Source organism: Phoca vitulina, unplaced genomic scaffold (assembly GCF_004348235.1).
Source record: "Phoca vitulina isolate PV1807 unplaced genomic scaffold, GSC_HSeal_1.0 scaffold20, whole genome shotgun sequence".
NCBI classification, from domain to species: Eukaryota; Metazoa; Chordata; class Mammalia; order Carnivora; family Phocidae; genus Phoca; species Phoca vitulina.
This window is the reverse complement of record NW_022589723.1, coordinates 35892093-35918989: the sequence shown is the minus strand read 5'-3', so window position 1 is coordinate 35918989 and position 26897 is coordinate 35892093. Positions and strand designations below refer to the sequence as shown.

Here is a 26897-nt window from a genome sequence, read left to right as displayed (position 1 = left end):
AAGCCGGTAGGAGGAGGGACCAGCGGGCGCGCGCCGGCGGCGTCGGGGGTCGGGCGCATCTTTCCGGGACGGGCGGGGCGCGGGGCGCGCGGAGGAAGTCGTCCTCCCCCCCCCCCCCCCCCCGCCGTCCGCGGCCCCGCCCGCTCTGGCGCGCGGCTGGCGACCGGGGCGGTGGTGGCGGAGGCGCGGGGCGGGGCGCCGCGACCCCCGTCCCCTCCCGGGCGCGCTCTCGGCGCCCCCGCCCCCTCGTCGCAGTCGCCGCCGCCCGGCTGGCTGGGCCTCGGGGCGCGCGGGCAGCCGCGGCGCCGCATTCCCGGCCGGCCCGCGAGCCATGGCCCAGGCCGGCGAGGAGACGCTGCCCGGGCCCGAGACGGCGGTGCAGATCCGCGTCGCCATCCAGGAGGCCGAGGACGTGGAGGAGCCGGAGGACGAGGAGGAGGGGGCGGAGGCGCGCGGCGCGGGGGACCCGGCCCGGTACCTGAGCCCCGGCTGGGGCAGCGCCAGCGAGGAGGAGCCGAGCCGCGGGCACAGGTAGGCGCGGCGGCGCGGCCCGGCCGAGGGGAGCCCGCCCCGGGTCCCGGCCGAGCGCGAGCGCCGGGACAAGTCCCCCCAGGCAGCCCCGCCGCGGGGCCGCTGCTCCGGGCGTCCGGCCGAGGCAGAACCTGCTTTCGGCGGTTGTTGGTGCCCCGCTCCGCAGCTTTCTCGCCCGACCGGAGCTCGCGGGGCTGGCGGCGGGGCTCGGAGGGGCCTGGACGGGGGGGCATGCCCTGGCGCCCGGGAGGAATTCCTTCCTGGGCCATCCTCGCCATCTTCTCCCCCCGGAGGAGGCTCTCCTTGCGTGCGCTCACCCGGGACCTTCCCCAAAGCCCATCCCAGCCCGGTCTTGCCCTCCGAGACTGGCCCAGCTCCCCCTGAGAGGGACCCCACCTAGCCTTCACTGCCTCCTTCGTCCTGTCTGCTTATCAGTCCAAATGGGTGGGGGCAGCCCAGCCCCGCGGACACTTGGCGGCCGGGGGATCCGAGGAGTGATTTCACGGTGTAGAGAGCTCTCCTGCTCTGGTTTGGAATCAGCTCAAGGCTCGCTGCTTGCATTCTCGCGGGCCGGGGATTCCCGTTTTCACGCAGCCTCCCCCACCCGACTTCTATGCTTGCATCATCGTCTTGCTAGTTGGGTTCCTGAGTGATGGGCAGTCTGGAACTGTTATGGCACAGGAAGCCACCTATCTAACGGTGCCTTTGGGCCCTGAGCCCGGTCATCAGCCGGAGACCTTGGACTTGTGTCTACCAACGCCGGCACCTTTCGAGTCTGTGGTTTTGTTCCTGCTGTTGAAAGGAGATAAGAGTATGGAGTATCCATAACCACGAGAGTAGAGCAATGGCAGAACTTGCAAATTCCGGGAAATGCCCACAGGAACTTGTTAAGAACCCTCTTTCTTCGGGGTTTCTGGGCACATGCTCTTTAGTTGTCAGGGCTCTGCAGGATCACTCCCTGGCAGGTAGATAATTTACTTCATTGGCAGAATACTCAACTGAAGGGCATGAGGATACTGGGTCCAGAGCCATTCCCCATCACTGGCTGACCCTTCCCCGGTGGGAGAGGTCTGGATGTAGGAACCCAGAGATTCAGGGCAGTTCAATGGAGACAGAGGTATCTGAGGAGGAAAGTCCAGCCCAAGAGTTTAGAGCAGAAATGTTGAGCCATAGCAGATGACAGAAGCTACAGTAGACCTGTCAGCACTCTATATACTCTAAAGCCTGATTCATTCACTCACTCATTCGTTCAGCTCTGTGCTGAGAATAAAAATAATGAGTCCATAGTCACTGACATCTCAGTCTTGAGGAGAAGGTGGCCACCTAGTCAAATAATTTCAGAGGTTACGTAAAGGAGCTCAGAGTGGCTGATCCTGCTGATTTCATTTGCCTGTAGTTGGGGCAGAGAGCTCCCCCCCTATACTGGGGACTAAGTCTTGAGATTGCACCATTAGCAGGGTGCCCTACTTATTTCTTGGGCCTGGAAAGATCCTCCTGTGGAGATGAGGAGAACATGATCCTTATTTGGGTGGGCTTCTTGTTCCTACTTCGCCCCCCCCCCACACTCTCTCCAGAGCCACCCTTCCCTCCCAACTCCAGGGACTGGAATCTCATGGAGCATTCAGTTTGAAGCATTTCCTGCTGCCCACTGGCAGAGAGTTGACCCCAGAAAATCCCTGGAGGCTCTTCAGGGTATTGGAGCTGACAGAGCCCAGCAGGCAGACATCCAGAGCATGAGAATGCAGCCAAGAACAGGATCCAGGCTGTCCCCGTGTTTGGGCCAGCCTGCCACAGCAGCAGCCCCTGCCCTGTGTGGACACTTCTTGGCTTCCAGAGCCTTCAGGAGAAAGCCCAGTTTCCTTAAGCTGTTTATTGAGATGTGGCACCCACCCACATCATTTCCTTGGCCCATTGCTTCTTTCCCTGCCTGTCTCAGCAGTTCGTGCTCCCCCAGCACTGACCCCTCTAGATTTCTGAACATAGGGTACAGTTTTGTGTCTACCTGCCTTTGCACTCCCTCCTCTGGGTCTCTGATTGATTGATTGATCTCTAGTTAGCCTTAAAACTCACTGCGTCTACTAGGTATTTATCCAAAGGTTACAAACATAGTGATCAAAGGGGCACATGCACCCCAATGTTTACAGCAGCAGTGTCCACAGTAGCCAAACTATGGAAAAAGCCCAGATGTCTGTCCACAGAGGAATGGATAAAGAAGAGTTGAGGGGTGCCTGGGTGGCTCAGTTGGTTAAGTGACTGCCTTCGGCTCAGGTCATGATCCTGGAGTCCCAGGATCGAGTCCCACGTCAGGCTCCCTGCTCAGCGGGGAGTCTGCTTCTCCCTCTGACCCTCCCCCTTCTCATGTCCTCTCTCTTTCTCTCATTCTCTCTCTCAAATAAATAAAATCTTTAAAAAAAAAAAAAAAGAAGAAGAGTTGATACACACACACACACACACACACACACACACACAGGAATACTACTCAGCCATCAAAAGGAATGAAATCTTGCCATTTGCAATGATGTGGATGGACCTAGAGGGTATTATGCTAAGCGAAATCAGTCAGTCAGAGAAAGACAAATACCCTATGATTTCACTCCTATGTGGAATTTAAGAAACAAAACAGATGAACATGGGGAAGGGAAGGAAAAATAAAATAAGATGAAAATTGAGAGGGAGACAAACCATGAGAGACGCTGAACTCTAGGGAATAAATTGAGGGTTGCTGGAGGGGAGGGGAGTGAGGGGATGTGGTAACTGGTTGATGGGCATTAAGGAGGGCACATGATGAAACAGGACACATAGAACACAGGGTGTTCTATGTAACTGATGAATCACTAAATTCTACCTCTGAAACTAAACAACAACAACAAAAACATATCACTGCTTCGTCCCCACAACCCCCAGTCCCCACCCCAAAGCTGTTTGTTTCCTGTTCTTGGAGTTGCTGTAGTACTCTGCACATTTTATAGCTACCATTTACCTCAATTTTAACTGTATAGTTCTGTCTCTCTCACAACAATATGAGAGATGTCTCTCTCATCGTGAATTTGGGGACCATGCTTGCCTTGCTCTCATTGTATCCTCAGCACCTGGCATATAGTGGGTGCTCCTAAATATCTGTTGAACGAATGCATGTCTCTATCATTGCATTATGCCATTGGGTTGAAGTATTTGTGTGGTTTTCCCCCAACTAGACAGTGAGATCCTTGAAGGGAATGACCTCGCCTTAGTCCTCTCTATACGACCAGTACTCAGCCCAATACTTGGCTTTTCCCTGGGGTACAAGCAGTACATGAAAATAAGAAAAATGTTCTTTAGTCTTCTCCCCACACCTCTCTCACCAAAAAGGTGTCTGTCTTTTTATTCTCACCTTTTTGAAATAAAAATTTCAAACATAAAATGTGAAAGATAGTATTGTGAGCATTCATACACCTACCATCTAGATTTAACAGTTGTTAATATTTTGCCATATTTATTGGATGGACTTAGGAGTGGTTTACTCTGATCCATTTGAAAATATACACAGTACTTACTGTACCCTTTATTTGGGAGCTCTTACTAATGACATTCTCCTGTAAAACCACAATACTATTACTGCAGTTAAGAGAATTAACAATGATTCCCTAGTATAAGCCCTAAAATGATCTAATAGCCAAGTCCCATATTTGGGTTCCCCGCCCCCCCCCGTCATCCCACATTGTATTTTATAGATGTTTCTTTTTCCCCTCCAAACAGAATCCAGTCCAGGTGGTGGCATTTGCCTATTATGTCTCTTTAGAATCTTTCAATCTAGAACATTCACACTTTTTTTTTTAATGCGTTGCTATTTTGAAATAAGAGGCCAGATGTCTTGTTGAACGTTTTCCAGTTTAAAGTGGTCTGATTTTGTTCTGATCATCTAGTTTAACTTGCTCCTTTGTACTCTGTGTTTCCTGTAAATTGGAAGGTATGCTAAGGGCCTGATTCAATTCGGATTAAACATTTTGGCAAGAACAGCTCAGGCAAAGCCACAGACTTTGTTGCATCACCTCAGGCGGCTTTCACCCAAGTGATGCTCTAATTTGACCACTTGACTAAGGTGATCTCTCATTGTGAAGGTACATCTCTCCCTTTGCAATTAACAAGTAATCTGCGGGCTTCCTGTGAATATTCTTTCAACAAGGCCCTTCACCTAATGGTTTTAGCATCCGCTGATGATCCTTGCCTGAGTCAGTTCCTCAGGAATTACAAATTGGTGATTTTCTAATTTTATTAACCTTTGTACATTTTTTAAAAATTCTTATTTATTTATTTGACAGAGAGAGAGAGAGACAGCTAGAGAGGGAACACAAGCAGGGGGAGTGGGAGAGGGAGAAGCAGGCTCCTAGCTGAGCAGGGAGCCCGATGCGCGGGGCTCGATCCCAGGACCCTGGGACCATGACCTGAGCTGAAGGCAGACGCTTAACGACTGAGCCACCCAGGCGCCCCTATCCTTTGTACATTTATTGGCGGGTATTCTTCTATATAAGAGAGCTTTGCCTCATCATCTGGAATTGAACAAGAGTTCCTTCTAACGAGGCAACATAAATGCTTAATGACCAGTTTTCAAAGAGAGGAGTGGGTGTAATAGTCGCATCAAATAATTTAAATTAGAGCCCTCCTTTTGGCCCTCCTCGATTCATGGACTTCTGTTTATTCACTTTTTTTAAAAAAAAAGATTTTATTTATTTATTTTGACAGAGAGCAAAAGCAGGGGGAGCAGGAGAGGGAGAAGCAGACTCCCCGCCGAGCAGGGAGCCCGATGCGGGGCTCTATCCCAGGACCCTGGGATCATGACCTGAGCCGAAGGCAGATGCACAATGACTGAGCCACCCAGGCGCCCCTGTTTATTCACTTTTTAAAAATTAGTTACAATCATTACTTTTGATGTTCAAAATGTCCCTGATTACGTAGGGGCACCCCTTCAGATTGGCTTCAGTATAGCCTTTTGGAACATGCCCTTGAGTCTTTGAGCACTTTCTTGCTTTGTGATATTAGATATTCTGGCCTTACTTTGTACTTTTCCTACTCCTGTCATGGGATCCAGCCATTTCCACAGGAATCCCTGTGGCTAGTAAATACTAGCGGGAAGGTATTTAGAAACCAAGACCTGGAATTAAGAGTGCTAATTTCCACTGGGGCAACATTGGTTTTAGGCCCTTTCAATAGAGCTAGGAAATACATTTTAAAAAATAAGTTTATGTTGATAATTCCAACTCATATTTGACATTATAGGGTTTTTGTTTTACTTCTTTTATTTTTTTTTGCACTGACAGTCTTGATTCTTATCAACATTAACATATTTACTTGTTTGCTTTGTCTTACAATGTGTGAAAATGATTTAAAATTATAATATCAAATATTAGTATGAATAATAAAATCACTGAAGCGTACCTTCATTTAACAACAGAAACATCTAAGTTCCTTTCTCTCCATGATGTTTCAGGGACATTACATAAGCTATCTTTTCTCTGTTCTGGGTGATGATAGTGAAAGGCTCCATTAATTAATGCCAGTTATGTACCAGATGTGGAACTAAATACTTTGCATACATTGTCTCTGCTTCACACCACAAACCATTATTTAGACCCGCAGAGACATCCACTAGTTTTACTCCTTTCCCAGGCCCTAGGAATTATGTCAGAACAGCATGGCAGAAGACCGGGTAAGAAAAAAGGGTCATGATGTCTGTAATAAGTCTATAAGAACCCATGGGCCACCCAGACATAGCATGGGGCGTCCGCTAGTGGTATCCAAAATATAATTGTTCCCATAATGCCTTTCCAAAGTTGGACACATCCCCGTATATGTTTCCAACTTGTCTCTCTGAAAAACCTTTATCTTTTGAGTCTGTCCTTGTGTTCTTATATTGCATTATCAATTTGGTTACCTTTAGAACCTTTTCAGATTCATTATCTTTTTCTAGAAGCAAGTCAAAAGGAGCTATACACAGATTGTACCGGACCCTGGTGATTTTCATAAATGATGCTTTGTCTTTTTTGTTCAATATCCACCTTGTTGCTGTCCACCATTTTCCTGGTATTGGTAGCCAAAGCACCATATTAGACCATCTGCAAGGATAGATGATGAGTCCAGGAAATCTTTTCTGTGTTGAAAACCATAGTGAGGAGCTCATTATTCCACCATTTTATTTTGGATATTTTTATTCATAAGGTGATGTTTGATTAACCATTCAACTAATATCTCCAGATTATCTTGAGATTTTATGAGAAAGGCAACCCTGGAGATTTTATGCTGTACCTATTTCTCTAGATTATTTACAAATACGATAAATATTTCAACACTGATCCATGGAGCCCAATCACCTGTTTTGAAATGTACCTCCTTGTTTCTACCCTTCGTTTTCATTTCTAGGAGGTTTACAGCTATTAAAAAAAGAACACATCAGTACCCCTAATTTACAATGATATATTTACTTTTATTTTTTTAAGATTTTATTTATTTATTTAATTGACAGACAGAGAGACACACAGCAAGAGAAGGAACACAAGCAGGGGGAGTGGGAGAGGGAGAAGCAGGCTTCCTGCCGAGCAGGGAACCCGATGCGGGGCTCGATCCCAGGACCCTGGGATCATGACCTGAGCCAAAGGCAGTCGCTTAACCAACTGAGCCACCCAGGTGCCCTACAATGATATATTTAAAAGGAAACAATAATGTGAACATAAAACTTAAATGTACATTTTTTTCAAAGTCCTCTTGAAAGGCTACTCACAACATATTCACCAGTAACATACTTCCTGTCTCAGAGAATTCGGATAGGTGGGATTTGCCCTTAACGGAAGCTATTCACTTTACATTGGTGATGCTTTGTAAATTCCTACTATGTGCAAGGCTCTGGGTTGGTGCCAGAATGAAAGAAACCAATGTGAATCCTATCCTCCAGGGGCTGAGGGTTCAGGGCACTAATTAGAAATGCACATAGTAGCTCTGATACAAGTACAGGCAAGGTGTTAGGAGAAGTTGAAATGATTTCCTTCCTGGGAGAGTTGCATTTGAGATGGAGCTTGACGTGTGCTTAGAATTTGGACCTGAGAGACAGAGGCCAGGTGTTCAAGGAGATGGAACAGCACGCACCAAGAGATAGAGTCCAGAAACCTTGCGACACTTACAGAGACCTATTAGTCTTTTACTTGCTTTTGTTTTAGAGCAAAGGATCTGAAAGGAAATAGACAGAAATACGTTTGGAAGCTGGTGACAGCCAGATTGGAAATGAATCTGAATAAAGAGCTAAGGACTTTGGATTTTATTTAATAGAATAGAAAACATGAGTATAAGTATTAAAGTAGAGCAGCGACATAGCCGTTCTTCAGAATGTTTAATAAGGCACAGAGTGGAAGAGGCTTAACCCAAAATACAACAGGAGTGGAGTGGGGGGAGGTGGGAGGAGGTGGGAAGACAGAACCCTAGAAAGGTTCTGGTTAGGAAATGTGTGAAGGATGTAGGGATTAAAAGGGATGCTGATATCTGAGAGGTGATTTAAAGTCTGCCTTTAAAACAATTGCCTCACCTCTCTGCCTGACCATGAAAAGTAGCAACCACCATACTGTTTACTTCCAAGGAGAAAAAGAAGAAATAGGATTATTTTCTAAAGGAATCAAATGAACTAACTGGTGAGCTAGGACGGCTAAGGTAGAGCTGGTACCCCCAGAGTAACTCCTCCGCCATATAAAGCCCCTATTTAATAATGCCCTGTCTGTCCACCCTACAGTGAAGCCTGCCAGTTGGCACGCCCCACCCACGGCTATAGAACCACCTAGGAAGAAAGCGAATCACAGTATACCGCTGTGGAGGGAACCTACTTCACCCACCAAGAAAAAGCAAGCCAGACCTTCCTTCATTTTTCAAAATAAATAGCCATGGAGCCCAACTCCCCACTTCCTAAGTGTGGACTGTGTACAGTGACTCCCTTCCAAAGTGCACAGTATGGAAGGAGGGGAAAGGTAGTAACTTCGCAGTGAGGACACCAGATAACACTACTTCAGGCAGGGTCAACATCCACAATGATCAGGTATGTTGATATGATGTGATGAGAATGGAAATTTACCTCTGTCGTTCTCTTCCCTAAAACCCATAAACACCATCTAATCGTAAAATATCAGATAAATCCCAAAGGAAGGACATTCTACAATATATCTCACCAGGACTACTCAACACAGTCAAGGTCATTAAAAACAAAGAAAGCCTGAGAAACTGTCCCACCCAAGAGGAGCCTGGGGAGACATGATGACTCAATCTAATATAGTATCCTGGATGGGATCCTGAAAGAGAAAAAGGCCATTAGGTAAAAAAACTAAGGAAATCTGAATAATCTGGACTTCAGCTAATAATTTGGAAATCTGGACTTCAGCTAATAATAATGTATTGATATCAGTTCATTAAATGTACCATACTAATGCAAAATATTGATAACAGAAGCCTGATGGGGGATATATGGGAACTCTCTCTACTACTTTCACAATTTTTCTGTAAGTCTGAAATTATTCTAAAATAAGTTTGCTTAAAAAATTTTTTTAATAAAAAGATGAATTGATTATCAGTTACATGAAAAAAACCAATTACATGAAATTAAATGAAAAACTGATCCCAGAGGATATAGAGGTGACACTGTTGGAAACAAAGAGACCATAAAAAAAAAAAACCATATATATATATATATACACACACACACACACACACACACACACTCTGGTTAGTACTGAAAGAGAATTTAATATATTGCATCCACAAAACAAGAATAGGATGCTTTTAAAAAGGAGCAATCTGAAGACATAAAAGAGTTCTTAGAGAGTACATAATTCCTGAAATTAAGCAATTCATCAACAAAGATCGGAAGGTAATGTCAGGAAACGTCTTGCCATGTAAGTCAAAGACAAAGGTAAAGACAGACAATATGAAAGAGAGGATAGGGACATAGAGGATCGATCCAGGTGGTCAGTCAACTAATAGGACTTTAAGAAAGAAATGTAATCTTAGCCAACACCTCTTCCCTGCCCAGAGCCATGTTTGTAGCCAGAAAAATAAACACAACGGGTTGACTTTCAGCTTTTAGTATCTGTAGACAAAATATGAAATATTAGTTACAGAATAGAATGTAAACATAACGAACCATGACAAAATAAAATAAAGATACATCTGATAGTATTTGAAAGGTTGGAAATGGAAGGAGAGGAGAAGAAGGTAGGGTCATAACACACACGTCAGGTGTAGTGAGGAAGCAAGACCTATCATTTAATGTTGATGGAATAAGAATTTTAAGTGTATTATTTTAAAACAATTAGAAGGCTAATAAAAAACCCAAAAATAATATAAAATTTTAAAAATTAGAAGAAGAGGCTTTGGGAGATGAGTGACTCCAAATCCTCACCTTATATAATAGGACATGAATAGAGAATGTCGAAAATTGGCAAGTGAGAAATAGAACCATGAACATAATTTATAGAACCACAAGGCAAGTCTTGTTAAGAATGAAATGGTTGAATAGAGGTTGCCTCTAGGGAGGAGAGGTGGAGCTGGGAATTGTTGCTTTCTTTTTAAGTTATGTACTGTTTTGTTTTATTTTTTGCTATGTTGTATGTATGACTTGAAAATTCATTTTTGATGAGCTATTAATAGTGTCCAAGGGAGAAGTAATGAGGACAGTTGGAATGGAAAAGAGAACAGATGGGAGACAATGCAGAATAAAAAAATTAACACTTGATAATTGGCTCAGTGTGGGGGCGAAAGAGAGGGCTAAAAGATGCATCTCGGGTTTGGAGCCTAAATGCAAAGAAGAGTGAATAGGGAAAGTAGTTAATGGGGCAGTTTGGGAGGAAAGATACATAGTCTGTACAGGACAGTTGTAATTGACAAAAAGTTACCAACATTCATATTTAAGGGATATACACTTCTTTAATGTTCGTAAAGGATACAGGGTCTTTTTCATTCAAAGGCTGTTGCATGAACCAGGAGACAAGGCAGCATGCTCCCAGATATGCAAAAAGGCCTTGCCTCTCTTCCAAGGTCCCCCTTTGGAGATCACCGTTGCCGCTGAGAGCACTCATGTAGAGAGGGGGTCCTACGGTGCAGGAAGCTCACCGCTGCACTTGCAGAGGGCTTTATATCACCTCCCCAGGACTGCCCACGTGTTCTGGACCCTCCCTGTCTGCTCACTGGGTGCAAAGAACTGAAGCAGAGTCACCCCCTCTCCCCCCAGTGTGAATTGCTTACCATGAGACTGTATGAAAGGAAGATAAGCTTCCCAGATGGAATGGCCCTCGGCAGGTCTAGGCTTCAGTATTCCCTGAGGTCCAGCTCTGCAGAAGGTGATGGTTCAATTCTGGACATATTGAAGTGCTAACAGGCTATCCAAGCCTCAGGCAGGCAGGTAGATGAATTGAGGATGGGGGCCCAGGAGTGAGAGAAGGATGGAGGGGTGGGAAGAGGCAGATCTGAATTCGATGAGCTATACAGGGGCTGAAGTGTGTAGAGGCCACCTGGGGACAAAGAGTCAAGGATAGATCCTTGGAGACATGGGAGCAGATTGAGTAGACTGGAAGGGCAGTTAAATGGGGGAGAAGAATCAGAAAAGAACAAGTCACAGAAGCCTAGCAGGAGGAGTACTAAGAAGAAAGGGGTCAGCTGTGTCCCATCCTGCAGATGACCAAGGTGGAGAAAAGGCACCTGGATATGGCCAGTGGATGCTTTGGCAGATGCCCAGACATACAGAACGAGTTTTCGGGGAAGGAAGGGGTGCACAAGGGAGCTCTGGGCAAGTCTGATTGATTTTCTCAATCAAGTTTGAGATAGAGTCATCTGCAGGGAGGAAGGGCTGGCTTCCCATGGCAGACCTTGGGAAGAATGGGACGTTCTAGAATGGGCACTGGAGAAATTGAGAAATTGCATCCCCATCCTTCCATTGTGTTTTATTTGTTTATGCATTTACTTTTTATAATAGCGTCAACTACTTTAGGTGGGGAGTAGGACTTGCTAGGCTGTGGGTCCCTTTGATGGTCTGGTCACCTCTGATATACTTGCTATTTGTACTAAGACCATTTTGCCAATACCTGAGTCCACTCAAAACTCTTCGCTCTTCATTATCCCACACCTCACCCCAACTCTGGCTATTTATTCTCATCCTTGTCAGTGCGGCTCAGACTTTACCATGCATTTGAGGTTATTGTATCTGGTGTACTCAACCTATCTATTTTAACTTCTAATTATGGGATAAGCTTTCTCTAATAAAGTGAAAATCTGTTTTGTCCATCTTGCTTCTCCTTTTTCATTCCATTGATTGTTCCAATGACACTTTTTCCTTTGGCATGTTTGAGGACCACTTTTCTCAGTGCAGTATTACTATCCTACCATTTGTCTGTAAGTAATAGAAAACCCAGCCAACAAGTGAATTAAACAAATGGATTTTATTTTTCTCATGTAATCAGAAATTTGCAGGTAGGTAGATAGAGGAATTGGTTCAGCAACTCAGTAATATCAGAGCCAATAATGTCAATAAATGAGGCCAAGCTAATTCTCTTGGCTTTTTTTCTTATGGTAGTAAAATAGCTGCTACAGCTCCAGCCATCACACCCACACTCAAAACAGATAAAAGGGGAAGAGGCAGGGCCAAAAGATTTTCACTTGTGTTTTATTGGCCATACCATGACAGATGGCTACTACCTGTAACCAAGGCTGAGAAAGTACATGTTTAGGGTTGGTTTTTATTTGTTTGTTTGTTTTGGTTTGGTTTTTTATAGCCTCCATAATAAAGGAAGGCAAGTGAGAAAGAGTTTGCTATTAGATGTTGGGTGAATCTGACTAATGTCTACCACAGCTATCTTCTAGAAACTTATAAAATATTCAGTTTGTCTAATGTTTAAGTTGCCTTTGACCTGTTTTATCTTATAGGCAGCCTTAATATATTCCCTTTGTTTGCCATCCCATTTTTATTTTTTTATTTTTTTATTATTATTATTTTTTAAAGATTTTATTTATTTATTTTGACAGAGAGAGAGACACAGTGAGAGAGAGAACACAAGCAGGGGGAGTGGGGGAGGGAGAAGCAGGCTCCCCGCGGAGCAGGGAGCCCGATGCGGGGCTTGATCCCAGGACCCTGGGATCATGACCTGAGCCGAAGGCAGACACTTAACAACTGAGCCACCCAGGCGCCCCTGCCATCCCATTTTTAAAAGACTTTTTAAAAAACATACTTTTAAAGTTAGTCTCTCAGACCATTTTTTTTTTCCATCAGTACACGTTTGTCTTGGGACATGGGTGTGATATTTCAAAAACATTTCCAGACTGTCTGCAGGCAAATAACTAAACTCTTCATTTTAAAATCAACCAACGCCTACTTTTATGCTAATTATAATTTCTGAATTTGAAAAATTGGGAGACAGATTTGTTTAGTATTTTCTCTCCTGCCAGAATATTCCATTTTTATTCTCATCTTGACTCTTCCACAATTGTGTGGGGTTTTTTTGGGGTTTTGTTTTGTTTTGTTTGTTTTGTTTTGTTTTTTGGTGGGGGGGTGGTTAGAGTCGGTGAAAATTTTGCTGGAGTTGAAGGACATACATTTATGTACCTGTTCCAAAGCGTTGATTTTTACATTCTGAGCCCCCTCCCCCCTTTTTTAAAAGTATTAGTTGATTATTTTATTTAAGGGTTTAATCCCAATCTAAGGGAAATGTTAACTGCTTGCTTCTTTATTTTTTTTTTTGAAAGATTATTTATTTGTTAGAGAGAGGAGAGCAAGAGAGAGAACACGAGCGGAGGTGAGGGGCAGAGGGAGAGGGAGAAGCAGATTCCCCGCTGAGCACGGAGCCCGACTCGGGGCTTGATCCCAGGACTCCAGGATCATGACCTAAGCTGAAGGCAGATGCTTAAGCGACTGAGCCACCCACGCGCCCCTGACACTTCTACTTTTTGGCTATTGTGAAGATGCTGCTGTGAACTTTCTGAGCCCTCGGGTTCTCCCAACAGAGTAGAAGCACCCTGAATGCTTTAGGCGGACTCGGTGTCTGCATCCATCACAGGAGATGCTCTCGTGACTCAGCACATGTTCATGGGGACTCTGGGTCTGATAGTCGTGTTACTAGAAATCAAGCTGCCACATAGGAAAGCAGTAATGTTTTTTTCTGGAAGTAATTTTTGACCATTTCTTTTTATCGAATAAGATATATATGATATTGTATAATACATAATTTAATTTGGTCATTAAATATGCCAGAGAGAACTCACCTTCAAGAGCTTCTAATTAATGGTGTCAACTATGATGCAGATCATCACAAAGTCCTTGAATGTTGATGGTTTTGAAGTTTTTGTCATCCCTTGGTGAAAGATTTGCCTTCCAAAGAAGCTTTGCTCAGGATTTCTTTGGCTCGTTCTCATATCCTAATATTCTCAGGGAGAGGGGGGAAGAAGTCTGTTCAGGTGGAGCTGTTGGTGGGTTTGGGTTTCATTTAGAAGGGCCCGAGTGAATGGGATTGTTTCAGATTCTGTGGCAGGGTCCCAACAAAACGTGGAAAGTATTATGCATGCTGGCTTTGGGGACAGAAAATTTGAGTTTCAATCCTAGATCTGAGGGGCAAGTGAGTGCCACCTCCCGGGTTCTAAGGGCGTGCCAGGCACCTGTGTGGCATTTCTATGTATCAGTTCATTTAATCTTCTGACTGTCCTACCAGGAGAGTGACTGTCATGCCAATGTGCAGATGACGGGACTGAGGTGTGGCAGGGGAGATCCTCGCCTGCATCGACTCAGTTAATAAATGGTGACGGCGGGATTTGAACCTACATGGGCTAACTCTAGGATTGGGACTCTTAGTTACTCTGCCAAATTATCTTCTAGAAATCAGGATTTGGGGGGTGGAGTGCGGGAGGGAAGACTAAAAAGGGGATGTGAAAAGCATCCTGTCCGTGGTACAGGAGCACATACATGCTAGTAGAGCGTGTTGTCATTTTAATGACTCTCCGTTCGTGTTAAAAACAGAAGCATGATTTCTTCGCCCAGTGGGGCAAAAGTCAGCCCCGTGTGGCAATCACCCCCTCTGAGGAGTCCAGGTCAAGTGTGACCCAGTGCCGTTTCTTAGGGCAGCAGAAACAAAGTACCGCAAACTGGGTGGCTTAGAATGACGGAATTGATTACCTCATGGTTCTGGAGGCCAGAAGTCAGAAATCAAGGGGTCAGAAGAGCGCTCCCTTTCCAGGATCTGGGAACGGATGGGTCCCAGGCCACTCCCCTGGCTTCTGGTGGTTTCCTGGCAACCTTTGTTGTTCCTGGGCTTCTGCTGCATCCCATCTCCACCTTCACCTTCACATGGCATTCTTCCTGTGCGCTCATGCCTCCAGATTTCCCTTTCTGTAAGACGCCAGTCATATTGGATTAGGGGCCACCCCCCCCCTCTGGTGCCACCTTGTCTTTAACTGATTACATTTGCAAGGCCCTGTTTCCAAGTAAGGTCACATACTGACATACAGGGCTTTTGGACGTCAACATATGAAATTTGGGGGTGTGAGGGGGGGCGGACGGCAATTCAGCCTGTAACCCCCGGGTGTCTCCTTTTGGTCCCAGTGGCGCCACGACGAGTGGGGGCGAGAACGAGCGTGAGGAAGGCGAGCAGGAGTGGAAGCCCCCGGACCAGGAGTTAATCAGGAAGCTGGTGGATCAGATCGAATTCTATTTCTCTGATGAAAACTTGGAGAAGGACGCCTTCCTGCTCAAGCACGTGAGGAGGAACAAACTGGGGTACGTGAGTGTCAAGCTCCTCACGTCCTTCAAAAAGGTAAGGCTTCCTTCTCACAAGCTGACTCGAGGACTCTGGGGCTGTAGGGGTTGCAGTTCTAAATATTTTCTGCCCCTTCGATACCTCGTGACTGGCGATTCTTTTCCGCCCCTCTGGGGCCTGAAATAGAGAAAAATGATCCAGAACAGGGATTTAGGATCTTTATGAAGACTCTCTTCCCACAGTATTAAAAGGGGCCTGACTGTTGGGACAGATGTCAGCGGATGGCAGTTATGCAATGATAGTGCTTGTTCTTGGTAAAGTTCAGGCGCTCTTGCCAGGCGAGTGGGTGGCCGGGAGGGTGCTGGGGACTCAGTGGCCTTGAGAGACACCTCCTGGGCCTCGAATTGTGTGAAACTCAGGCTTTTCCCTTGTCCAGTTGAATAAATAAGAAGGCGGAGGAGCACCTAGAACTCTGGGGGATGGGCCTCTTTCCAGACTCCTGCAGCCTTTGCCGTGTGTAAGACCAACATCCTCATCAGTATGGCGAAGTGGGCTATATGGTGATTGCTGCCATGTAGGCAGCAGACCCAGCAGCTGGACCGTTGTGTGAATTCCCTCCGTCTCGAAGCATGGACAGACGAGCTGGAATAAGAACTCCGTGTCTTCTGTGGGCGAAGCGTATTTACTAGAATGGAAAAGCAGCGCGTGGCCTGTTGCATAACGGGATATGTAACAGCTGGGTCCGCGCCAGGCTGCCTTTGCACTTTGCCAGAGAGCCCTGGAGGAGAGCTTTTCTCCCTGGAGCCGTTCTCTGCCTCACCTGCCGCTAGAGTCTGCCCTCTCCTCTTGTGCTCTGTCCTTTTACCCAGTCACCAAACATATCCATTCTGCACCCCGACTGCTGCGGTGGGCACAGGACAGGTGACACGAAGGTGGCATTTCCCCTGCCCTTGCAGAGTCCAGGGAAGGAGAGAGATCCGTGCAGGATTGCACAATGACCCTAGGCAGTGAAAGAACAAAGTCGTGTTCATCAGAGCCAGTAACCCTGCCTGGATGATGGAGAAGTCTTTCTAGAAGTGGTGACGTTGAAATAGGATCTTGGATGAGTAGGAGTTTTCAAGGTACAGGAGTAGGGAAGGGGCTCTTCCTGTTGCGAAGGAAAAGCCTCCCCATCCTCCTGTGTGGCTCCTATGCTCTCCCCCTCTAACACAACACTCTGACACCAGATGTTTATGTTGGGGGAGGGGGCTCCCCACCAAGCAGTTCTGTATCTACCCGGAGATAGCATCCGATCCTACAGGTTAAGGGTTAGTCCCACAAGACTGCCCCACTGCAGAAGCCAGTGGCCAGTAGGAGGTGACCACCCAGGTGACCCACAGCTTCTGTCCAACTTGGCTACAGATCACGGGTCCCCATCACTTCCTCCCCCTTGGATTTGATTATTTGCCAGAAGAGCTCACAGAACTCAGGGAAACACTTGCTTAGATTGACCAGTTTAATAAAGGCTATGATGAAGGATACAGATGAACAGCCAGCTGAAGACATATGCAGAACAAGGCCCTGAGTATGGGAGCTTCTGTCCCTGAGGAGTTGGGGTGCTCTCAGTATATGGGTGTATTCACCAACCTGAAAGTGCTCCGAAGCCCACAGGACTGGGATTTTTATGGAGGCTTCCTCCTGGAGGCATGATCAACTATCAACTCAGTTTCTTGCCCTTCTCCCTTCCCTGAAAATTCCAAGCTTCTAACCATGGCTTGGTCTTTCTGATGACTGGCCCTCAACCAGGAGCCATCCAGGAGCCTGCCCAGCATCGCCTCATTAGAACAAAAGATAGTCCTAGTGTTCTTGTCCCGCAGGACTTGCCAGGGTTCCAGCAGCTCCGTGCCAGGGAGGGGGACAAAGAGCAGCGTACATGTGTAATAGAGAGGGACTGTTTCAGCATTCTCCGCGAGGCCCCAAGTTGGGTTTTATTCCAAGCTGACACCGTCCACGCCAGTCTCAGGAGCTACTGCATTGAAATATGAAAGATCCTTTGGAAGATCTTTTGCGTCAAATGCAGAAATGCAGAAACGCGACTTCAGAGAAGTATTTGAACATGGAAATCCCCAAGTCCTGTCGAAATGATACATCACAATATCACAGGTGTCCAGGGAACAGTGAGCGAACCCTCACATGAAAGTGTTTGTGGGGGGGCGCCTGGGTGGCTCAGTCGGTTAAGCGACTGCCTTTGGCTCAGGTCATGATCCCAGGGTCCTGGGATCGAGTCCCACATCGGGCTCCCTGCTCTGCGGGGAGCCTGCTTCTCCCTCTCCCACTCCCCCTGCTTGTGTTCCCTCTCTCGCTGTGTCTGTCTCTGTTGTTTGTGGGGGACCCCACAACAGAGCAGCCAGGGCTCCTCCCTTTATTCCTCCCCAGGGACCCCAAGAGTCAGCCTGACTTTCTTGCCTTTTGAAGCTGCCGCTATGGCTCCGTTTGGGAGGGTTCTTCTTTGTCCAAAGCTGGCCGCAGAGTCGCCATGGACCCCCCCAGCGCCTCCACAGTGACAACAAAGGCCCCTTTCATTGCAGAGGTTTTCCTGCTGATCATAACAGGAGACACATAGGACAAACAGGCAAATGACAGTTTCTGAAAATCTTAGAAAGTTCTTCTAGTTAATTGCACAAGGAAAGCACCTCCCGGGCTCCTCATCTGAGGTGGTGCCCCGAGGACGCTCAGCCTCTCACTGGCACTTCCCAGTGGACTCTGCTCCTGGCTCTGGGGGGGTGCTGGGTCCTTGCCAGGGCCCTCTTCCCTCTCGGTTGCATGTGGTCTTCCATCAGCGTCTCCAGCCCTCGGAGGAAGGCAGCTCCGGCCCTCCTTGCTCAGGCTCCAGGCTTCGGCAGTAGCTTCGCTCTTCCTCTCCTGAGTGCTCCCTTCCTGACTGGTTCTGGAGAAGGCTCCCTCCCCGCTGTGTCATCCTCTGAGAGCTACTGCCTCACAACCTGGGGCTTCCTCACAATCTGGCCGTGACCTCTGGTCAGCATCTTCCTGTACTCTTTCTGGATCTCTGATTGACTCCGTTCACCTGAAGTCTGACCCTTTGCCTGGACCTTTGCTGACCCTCTGTCCCCGGTGTGTGTCACAGAGATCAGCCCATTGATTCTGGGTGTAGGGGACTTGCGGTTCCCCCGAGACCTAGGCTAGAGTGGACACCCCCTTTCTGCCGGAGCCTGCCTCTACTCATAGCTCTGCAAGATCCCCCCATGCTGCCCTGTTAGCGAGCCTCCGTTCTTGAGTTCTGGAAAGTTCCTGTCTGGTCTCAGCTCCTCTGCACGGCGACTGCATTGGCCTGGACTCAGAGGACTCAGGGTGATCTTGCCATTCCTGGCTCAGGTTACCCACCCCACCCGCCTCCACTGTTCCTGTGGGATGGGATGACTCATTCTCCCTGGCATTCCCTCCAGCGGAAGTGGGCCTCTTGAAAATTACTGCTTTACAATATAAACACAGCCTTCCTATACTGCACATCAATATGCACAATTTCCACTCGGGGGAGGAGGGAGGGAGGGACTGTTTCATCATTCTCCGGGAGGCCCTGCTTGGATTTTATTCCAAGTCGAAACCGTCCACATCATTTTCACAAGATATTGCAGTGGAATATGAAAGATCTTTTGGAACTTTCTGTGTATCAAATGCGTAAACAGAGAAACACGACTTCAGAGAAGTGTTTGGATGTTAAAATCTCCAAATCCTGTCAAAATGATAGCACATAATATTTGAAGTAACGATAGCACGTGAATACTCACTATGAGCTAGACACTGTTCTGTTTTGCATGTGGATGTATAATGTATGTCTGCATGTAGATAGGTATCTTTTGATTTATTCATTTGATCCTCACGACAACCCTGTGAGGTGGACATGATTAGCGTCTCCATTTGACAGATGAGGGAGTTGAGGCACTGAGAGGCTGAGAAACTTCAAGTGTTACCACCAGCTGGAGGTGGGCCTTGGACTTGTGTATCTAACAGCCTTTTTGCAGAGCCTGAACCGCTAAATGTGGGTGCACTAGACGATCTCCATCGCCAGAGAGTTCTGTTGGATGGCACTGCTCTAAACTGCTGCCTAGCTTGACATTGTCACAAGTGTGTGCGTTTGCTCACTAGACTTTTGAATGCCCGCACCCACGAGCTACGATGCTAGCTACCAGTGTTCCCGGGGGTGAGGAAACGAGGGAGGGAGATGGCAGAACCCACGAGATAGGCCAGGACAAATAGGTACCATTCCAGATGTGCTTTGTCTTCTTCAGGTGAAACACCTGACCCGGGACTGGAGAACCACGGCGCACGCCTTGAAGTACTCGGTGACCCTCGAGTTGAATGAGGACCAGCGGAAGGTGAGGAGGACCACCCCCGTCCCGCTTTTCCCCAATGAGAACCTCCCGAGCAAGATGCTCCTGGTCTACGATCTCCACCTGTCCCCCAAGCTGTGGGCCCTGGCCATCCCCCAGAAGAATGGGAGGGTGCAGGAGAAGGTCATGGAGCACCTGCTCAAGCTCTTCGGGACCTTTGGAGTCATCTCGTCGGTGCGGATCCTCAAACCAGGGAAGGAGCTGCCCCCCGATATCCGGCGGATCAGCAGTCGGTACAACCAGGTGGGGACCCAGGAGTGCGCCATTGTGGAGTTTGAGGAGGTGGAGGCGGCCATTAAAGCCCACGAGTTCATGAGCACAGAATCCCACGGCAGGGAGAACATGAAGGCCGTCCTGATTGGCATGAAGCCCCCCAAAAAGAAACCTCTCAAAGACAAGAACCAGGACGAGGAGCCCACCGCAAGCAGCCACCCGAACAAGTCCCTGAACAAGAGAGTCGAAGAGCTGCAGTACACGGGGGACGAGTCTTCCGCCAACAGCTCCTCTGACCCCGAGAGCAATCCCACGTCGCCCATGGCTGGCCGGCGGCATGCGGTCGCCAACAAGCTCAGCCCTTCTGGCCCCCAGAATCTCTTTCTGAGCCCGAACGCCTCCCCGTGCTCGAGTCCCTGGAGCAGCCCCTTGGCTCAACGCAAAGGCGTTTCCCGAAAATCCCCTCTGGCCGAGGAGGGGCGGCTGAACTGTAGCCCCAGTCCTGAGGTCTTCCGCAAGTGCGCGGATTATTCCTCCGACAGCAGCATCACTCCCTCTGGGAGCCCGTGGGTTCGGAGGCGCCGCCTGGCTGAGATGGGGACCCAGGAGAAGAGCCCCGGAGTGAGTCCCCTGCTGTCCCGGAAGATGCAGACTGCAGACGGGTTACCCGTGGGGGTGCTGAGACTGCCCAGGGGCCCTGACAACACCAGGGGCTTCCATGGCGGACACGAGAGAGGCAGGGCCTGTGTATAAATACCTTCTATTTTTAATACCGGCTCCCTCGAAATACCTGGCATGGCAGAGAATGCGATTAGGTCCCCATCGAGAGATTTTTGTATACGTGTAGACCTCTTAATTTATATATTTGTAATGCATATAAGTTGTCTGGTACGCTATGGTTTTAAGAACATCTTCTAGTTCAGAACAACCAGCATGACTATTATTTTGCTGATGCCCAATGCGTCTGAATGTTATGGCCCTGCAGGGCTGCGGGTCGGAGGCTCCCCGGGGCCGCTCAGGCTGCCGGTCTCTTCTTCAGGGCAGAGTTCTTCCCCGCGGCGACTGAGCTGTCCTCCGCGGGCCACGCAGGGCCTTCCAGAGAGCCCCCGGGAGTTCTGTTGTGTAACGGCCACTCGTCCAGCCGGTAGCGTGGTGTCTTACAGGACCAACTGTGTATTCCTGTCAAGTGAATAAATAATAAAACATCCAACTGGGAGTGCTGGCTCTTGAAGTCATAGGTCACAGGCGTCAGGCATGACAAATGTCTGCGCTGTCTGACGAGGCTGTGGGTGTTAGGTCAGGAGGCCCTGAGGAGCTGAGTGGAGACGCATTTCTCGAAGGTGCCCAGGGCAGCCCTGGGGCTCCCCCCGCGGCCCCGGCAGCCTGAGAGTTCCCCACAGTCAGTGCGGTTGTTGGAGAACCACATCGCCCAGCACGGTGAGTCCCACCCAGGCCAAGGCAGCTTATTGGAGACCAAGCTCTCCGGATGTGGTCCCCGGACTGCCTCCTTTTCCTTGGCTGGTGTCCCTTGTCTCTGGACGCCACCTGGTGTGGCAGAAAGAGCAACGGCCTACATTCTAGTGCTGGCTCAGCCACCTGCTGTCTGGGGGATTTTAGACCAGTCCTGCTGAATGAAATTCGTGAACAGTTACTGAACGGTGATTAGATGCCAGGGATGATGCTTAGAGATTTCCAGGCATTATCTCATTTAATTCTCCCCAAAACCACCCGAGAAAGGTCTAGATAGTTCTCTCTATTTTACACTGGAAGAAACAAGTAGGTTAACTCACTTGTCCAGGGCCTAACAGCTAGATGAGTGGAGGTGGCTTGAACCTAGCAGTCCAGCTCCAGAGCCCATACTCCTAACCACCAGATGGTACGCAGCCTCTCTGAACCTCACCATCCACATTCAAAAAAGAAACAACCACAGAAGGTGCTAATATTTACTCAGCACCTCCTATGTGCTAAGGCATTTTGCTAGACACATTCTTCCATTTGTTCTATCAGTGTCTCTGTGAGATATTATAGTGGTTTTACATATGAAGCCGCTGAAGTAGGGCAATACCTCAAACCATTGCAAAAATGGAAAAAAAGGGAGTGTATGTTTAATTACAGAGTTCTATAAAAATCAGCAGCTGATTATTATCTGGTTAGTAAGATAGGGTGTCCCTTAAGTCCCAGAATCCCCATTAACTGGTAAATGCCTCCGGGAATTATTTGGATCTGCCGTTTGCACCACTATTAGCCGTAGATGGCCCAAGGCCTGCGTCTGGACCCCACTCCCCCAGGGCCGTGCCACAGCCCAGCTCCAGGCCTCTTCCCGTGCTTGCTCCTCACTGGGCTCCCACTTACCCTTGCCGGTCCTTCCCCACAGCTGCCCCCCTGCCCGTGGGCCACGGGGCCATCTGGGCCTCACCACCCCTTTATCCTCCAGCACACCAGCTGCTGAATTTTTAGCTTCACTCCTATGGATCATAATTGCTTTTAAAAAATGCCTACACCCTCACCTTTTTATGTGAATACAGAAGAACTTGGCCTTCTATCTGCAGTATTACCCTGTGTGGCCTTAGGAAAGAACTGTGAATTGGGGGGTCAGCAGATCTGAGTTGTAGGCCTGACTTTTCCGGTAAATAACACTTTGACCTTGAGCAAGTCATTTCTCTTTTTGATTCGCGGTTTCCCATCCAACCAGTGGATGACATTAAGCCGCTCCTTCTATAAGGCTTTGTATTCGAGAGTGCTTTATGCACTGAAAAGTACTTTGTAGGTGTTAGTCATTACCCTGCTCTCTGGTCATCCCCAAGGACAAACCTTTCTTCCATTTTTCTGGTGCTTAAGCCTGGCCTCACATTAGAACCACCTAGAGAGCTTTTCAAAACTGCCTGTGTCCACACTGAGATAGTCTGATTTCACTGGTTCTGGGGTGAGGCCTGGGGATGAGCAGTTTTTGAAACTCCCTGGGTGATTCTAACGGGCAAGCAGCGTTGAGAAGCTCTGGTCTGTTGGAATGAGGAGGGGCCGTGGGATAAACTGAGGAAGGCTTAGAGGCATCCATCCTCTCCTTTTTCAAGGCTTGGGTCCACTCTCTTTGGTAGACCCTTCCTGGCACACTTCACCCTTCCCCACTCACAGTGGTCCTGAGCCCCGGAGCACCTGCTAATGAACCTGACCTCTCTTAAGTCTCGGGCCAAACCTTCAGCTGGGGCCTGGGCTCCCTGTTTGTTAGCACAGCAGGCCTCTCTTGAATAGCTTGACTGGGAAACCCAGCCAACAGTATTTGTACAGATGTTTTGTTATTTTTAATGAAAACCCGCTCCTTCTCCACACTGGGACCCAAAGCCTGCTGGACATCTCCCATTGATGGTGCAGGCAGAACATCCAAACGCTGCACGTGTCCGGACACCACCTTGTCTACCGTCGCCCCACCCCCCTCCGACTTCCCATCTCAGCCAGTGACGTCACCATCTTCCATGTCTCCCAGACTGGGGAAGAGACTGGGTGGCCTATGTGAAGGATTGCAGGTTCTGGAGTTCCAACAGCCTGGGTTCAAATCCTAGGGACCTTTGACAGATGACCTAGCCTCTCTGATTATCAGTTTCTTCTCCCATAAAAGGTGGATGATAATCATTCCTACCTCATACAATTTGTCAAAATTAAGTGAGTTAAGCCCTGTGAAATGCTTAGTTACTTGCACATGATAAACACGCAGAGAATGTGAGGCTGTCATATTTATAGCTTCTCAGCCCCCACCGCACACATTCAATCAGCAACTCAGGGCTGTTAGTTGCAGCCCTGAAATGTTTTCTACGTGCTCCTTGTGTTCCCAGGTGCTTATTTACATTCATCTGCCCTTCCCTCAACATCTCCCTGTCTCCAATCCTCCTCTTTAACTTATCCCCGGAATGCCACCAAACCCATCTTTCTTAACTAGAGCTCTGTTCGCATCACTTCCCTATTTAAAAAAAAAAAAAATCGCTGGCTGCCTTTTCCCCAAACAGACTAAGGGCCAAACTGCCTCACGCCCCCCGCCGTGCTGTGCATCTTGGGGGTAAGGCTCTTGGTTGACCCACCACCTGTGGGGTTGTAGGGGAACCTTCTGGGCAGGAAGGCCCGCTTCACATCCAGAGAGGTGTCCCAGCCTGTGTCTCATGGACATTGCATCACTCCAGGGTGTGGCCAGGTTGTAAAAGGCTCTGCTTTCAGCCACACGGGACTGGAACATTCCAAAAAGTCCTCTTTGGAGACACGTTGGTCACTGATTATTTTTAAATACTTTCCTTAAAATGAACTAGCTTTTTCCAGTAGTTTTCAGGGGCATGTTTTCCTCCTTGTGAGTTGTAAACAGGATGGAAAAGCTTCCGAGAAAGAAGCTAGTGACCCGGCTCTAAGGAGGACAGGACTGAAATGGGGTATGTCCGCTTCTTATTCCCAGCACTGACTGCAATCCTGGTGAGTGCTCATTCCCTTAATGGAGAAGTACCCCGGTTGGCTACAGCCTGAGTACTTGGTCCTCATGCATGCAGCAGCCCTCGGGATGACAGTCCTGTTGGTGGGTCAGTCCTTCGGGATGCTGCCCCGGGAGCAGTGGCCGTGCCAGCCGCGCGTTGCTCTGGGGGCTGGAATAAATGGGGTGGCGGGGCACGTGCCTGGAGTGTGCATCCAGCCCCTGGGTGAACGGAGCTGCGTTCACTTGGAGCAATTTCTAGTTGAGCAGCTGTTTGCACAACACCCCTGATTTGGAATCAGCAATGGGCTGAGTGGAAGCAAGCGAGACATGTGTCTTGTGACTGTACAAAAACATCCCATTAAATTCCACAAACATTCCATACTATGGGTAAAAGAAGCGGTGAGCTGACGTGCTTGAAGCAAAAGAGGAATCCCAAGTGATACTTGCTCTTATCTCTAACTGGAACGTGCAGTAGGCTCGGACATGCCTTCTCAGCACTGAGCTTATAGTTAATGCATCTTCAGAGATGAGCTGAGGGACGCCTGGGTGGCTTTAGTCTGCTAAATGTCCGACTCTTGATTTCTGCTCAGGTCATGATCTCAGGGTCGTGGAGCCTGCTTGGGATTCTCCCTCTCCCTCTGCCCCCCACCCCTGCCGTGCGTGCGTGCCCGTGCATGCCCTCTCCCTCTCTGAAAAACAAAACAAAACAGAAACAAAGATGAGTTTGAGAAGGTCAATTTGCGGTGACTGTTCAGAAGCGGCCCCGGAGGCAAATTCCTTCCACTGCTTTGCTCTCTCTCATCGCCCTCTGGTGTCCACACTGAGCATAGCCCCCAGAACCTGGCACCTGCATAGAGTCCAGCTCACGCTCCTGTGGTTGGGGAATAAGAAAGACCCTAGTTTAAGACCCAGCCTTGCCACTTGCCAAATTATGAGGCCTATCTCACCTCTCTAAACTTCAGTTTCCTTGCCTGTAAAATGAGGGTGATAATACCTACAACACCAGTGCTCTGGGAAAGATTAAAAAGGGATAAGATATGGAAAGCACTTCATACCATCCTCAAATAGAGAAATTGCTCCAAAAAATGCATTGCCACTAAAACTCTCAGCAGTGAACTCATCCTAACTAAGAAGGATGGGCAAAACTTATCAAGAGCACTAATATTTTTGCATTATACTCAATTGTTCTTCCAGCATTTCTTTGCTGGTTTATGAACCATGAGGTAGGAACCACGTATCTCAAATCATCTGATAGTGTCTGGCCCATGGCTGGAGCTCGGGAAATATTTGTTGAATGGATACTGAATAAAAACTGATATCCCTCCAGTCTGAAAAACATTGTACAATGCAGTATAAATTTAGTGTTTCCAAACATCCAAGCAAATCCTCGCATAGGCCATATAGATTCCAAAGGCTCTACAGTTCAGCACTGTTTGGCAATTCCACTTGTCCGGAAATACTCCAGCCCTTGGAGTACCTGTATGTTCCAACATAAGGTATGGAAAAGCACACTCTGTATGATTAAGTCAGGGATGGGAACTCTTGAGCTCTGAACCGCCAAGTAATCTGAAAAGGAGGATGAGTTCCTAGGAAAAATGGGGAGGACCTTAGGGATGGAGGCCAAGGGCCAGTTGGGATCTTTGGAAGTCAGGGCCAAGAGACCACCAAAGGGGCCTGTCTTGTGTGTAAAATGAGGATGCTGGTCCTGTGCTGAAACACCTAGAATACACTCTGAAGGGCAAACCCAGTTAGCAAGTGCCCAGATGAATTCAATTATACACATGCACTTGAGTCTCTCATATGTCATCTCAAGTGGCCATTGGGCAGACTTCAGAGAAAGAACAGATACCAACCATTATGAACATGAATACATATTTTCTTTACCCAAAAATGATTCTTCTAATACCATAAGTCCATAAGCCCAAAACCCAGAAAAGAAAATAAAGGAATGAATACATATTTTCTTTACCCAAAAATGATTCTTCTAATACCACAAGTCCATAAGCCCACAAGCCAGAAAAGAAAATAAAGGAGACAGACAAGCAGATGTGTTCTGTCCTTAACCACAAGAAATATAAGAAAATTCTACTGCGTTTTTACTTTAAATGAGCAATGTCTTTTTTTTTTTTTTTTAAGATTTTATTTATTTATTTGAGAGAGAGAGAGCATATGAGAGGGGGGAGGGTCAGAGGGAGAAGCAGACTCCCTGGTGAGCAGGGAGCCCAATGTGGGACTCGATCCAGGGACTCCAGAATCATGACCTGAGCGGAAGGCAGTCGCTTAATCAACTGAGCCACCCAGGCGCCCTAAATGAGCAATGTCTTAACTTGCTTGTTCTGACTTGCACAGTCTCCTCACAAGATGGAGAAGCTGACTTTGACATTGAGAACTGATCAGAAGCTGGTAATTGCAGATTTGCAGAGTGCAACATCTGTTCTTTGTCTAGTATAGCCTTAAAATACTTTAAGGAAGGGGCACCTGGGTGGCTCAGTCGGTTTGGCGTCCAGCGTCAGACTCTTGGTTTCGGCTCTGGTCGTGATCTCAGGATCCTGAGATCCAGCCCCAAGTCGGGCTCTATGCTAG

At 47.9% G+C, this 26897-nt stretch overlaps 1 protein-coding gene across 1 annotated transcript; it reads left to right on the top strand.

The window, feature by feature from the left end:
• The first annotated feature begins 273 nt into the window (after positions 1-273).
• On the top strand, positions 274-24828 carry LARP6 (La ribonucleoprotein 6, translational regulator). Its single transcript, XM_032417322.1, has 3 exons — positions 274-531; positions 15113-15323; positions 19553-24828. The coding sequence occupies exons 1-3, from the start codon at positions 332-334 to the stop codon at positions 20618-20620; spliced, it is 1479 nt and encodes a 492-aa protein (XP_032273213.1). The 5' UTR covers positions 274-331; the 3' UTR covers positions 20621-24828.
• The last annotated feature ends 2069 nt before the right edge of the window (positions 24829-26897 follow it).

Bases quoted from the DNA above. Each gene is read 5' to 3' on its own strand.
- LARP6 (XM_032417322.1), top strand. From the start codon at position 332: ATGGCCCAGGCCGGCGAGGAGACGCTGCCCGGGCCCGAGACGGCGGTG. The intron at 532-15,112 runs GTAGGCGCGGCG...TTTTGGTCCCAG, and splicing joins GAGCCGAGCCGCGGGCACAG to TGGCGCCACGACGAGTGGGG. The intron at 15,324-19,552 runs GTAAGGCTTCCT...TGTCTTCTTCAG, and splicing joins TCCTCACGTCCTTCAAAAAG to GTGAAACACCTGACCCGGGA.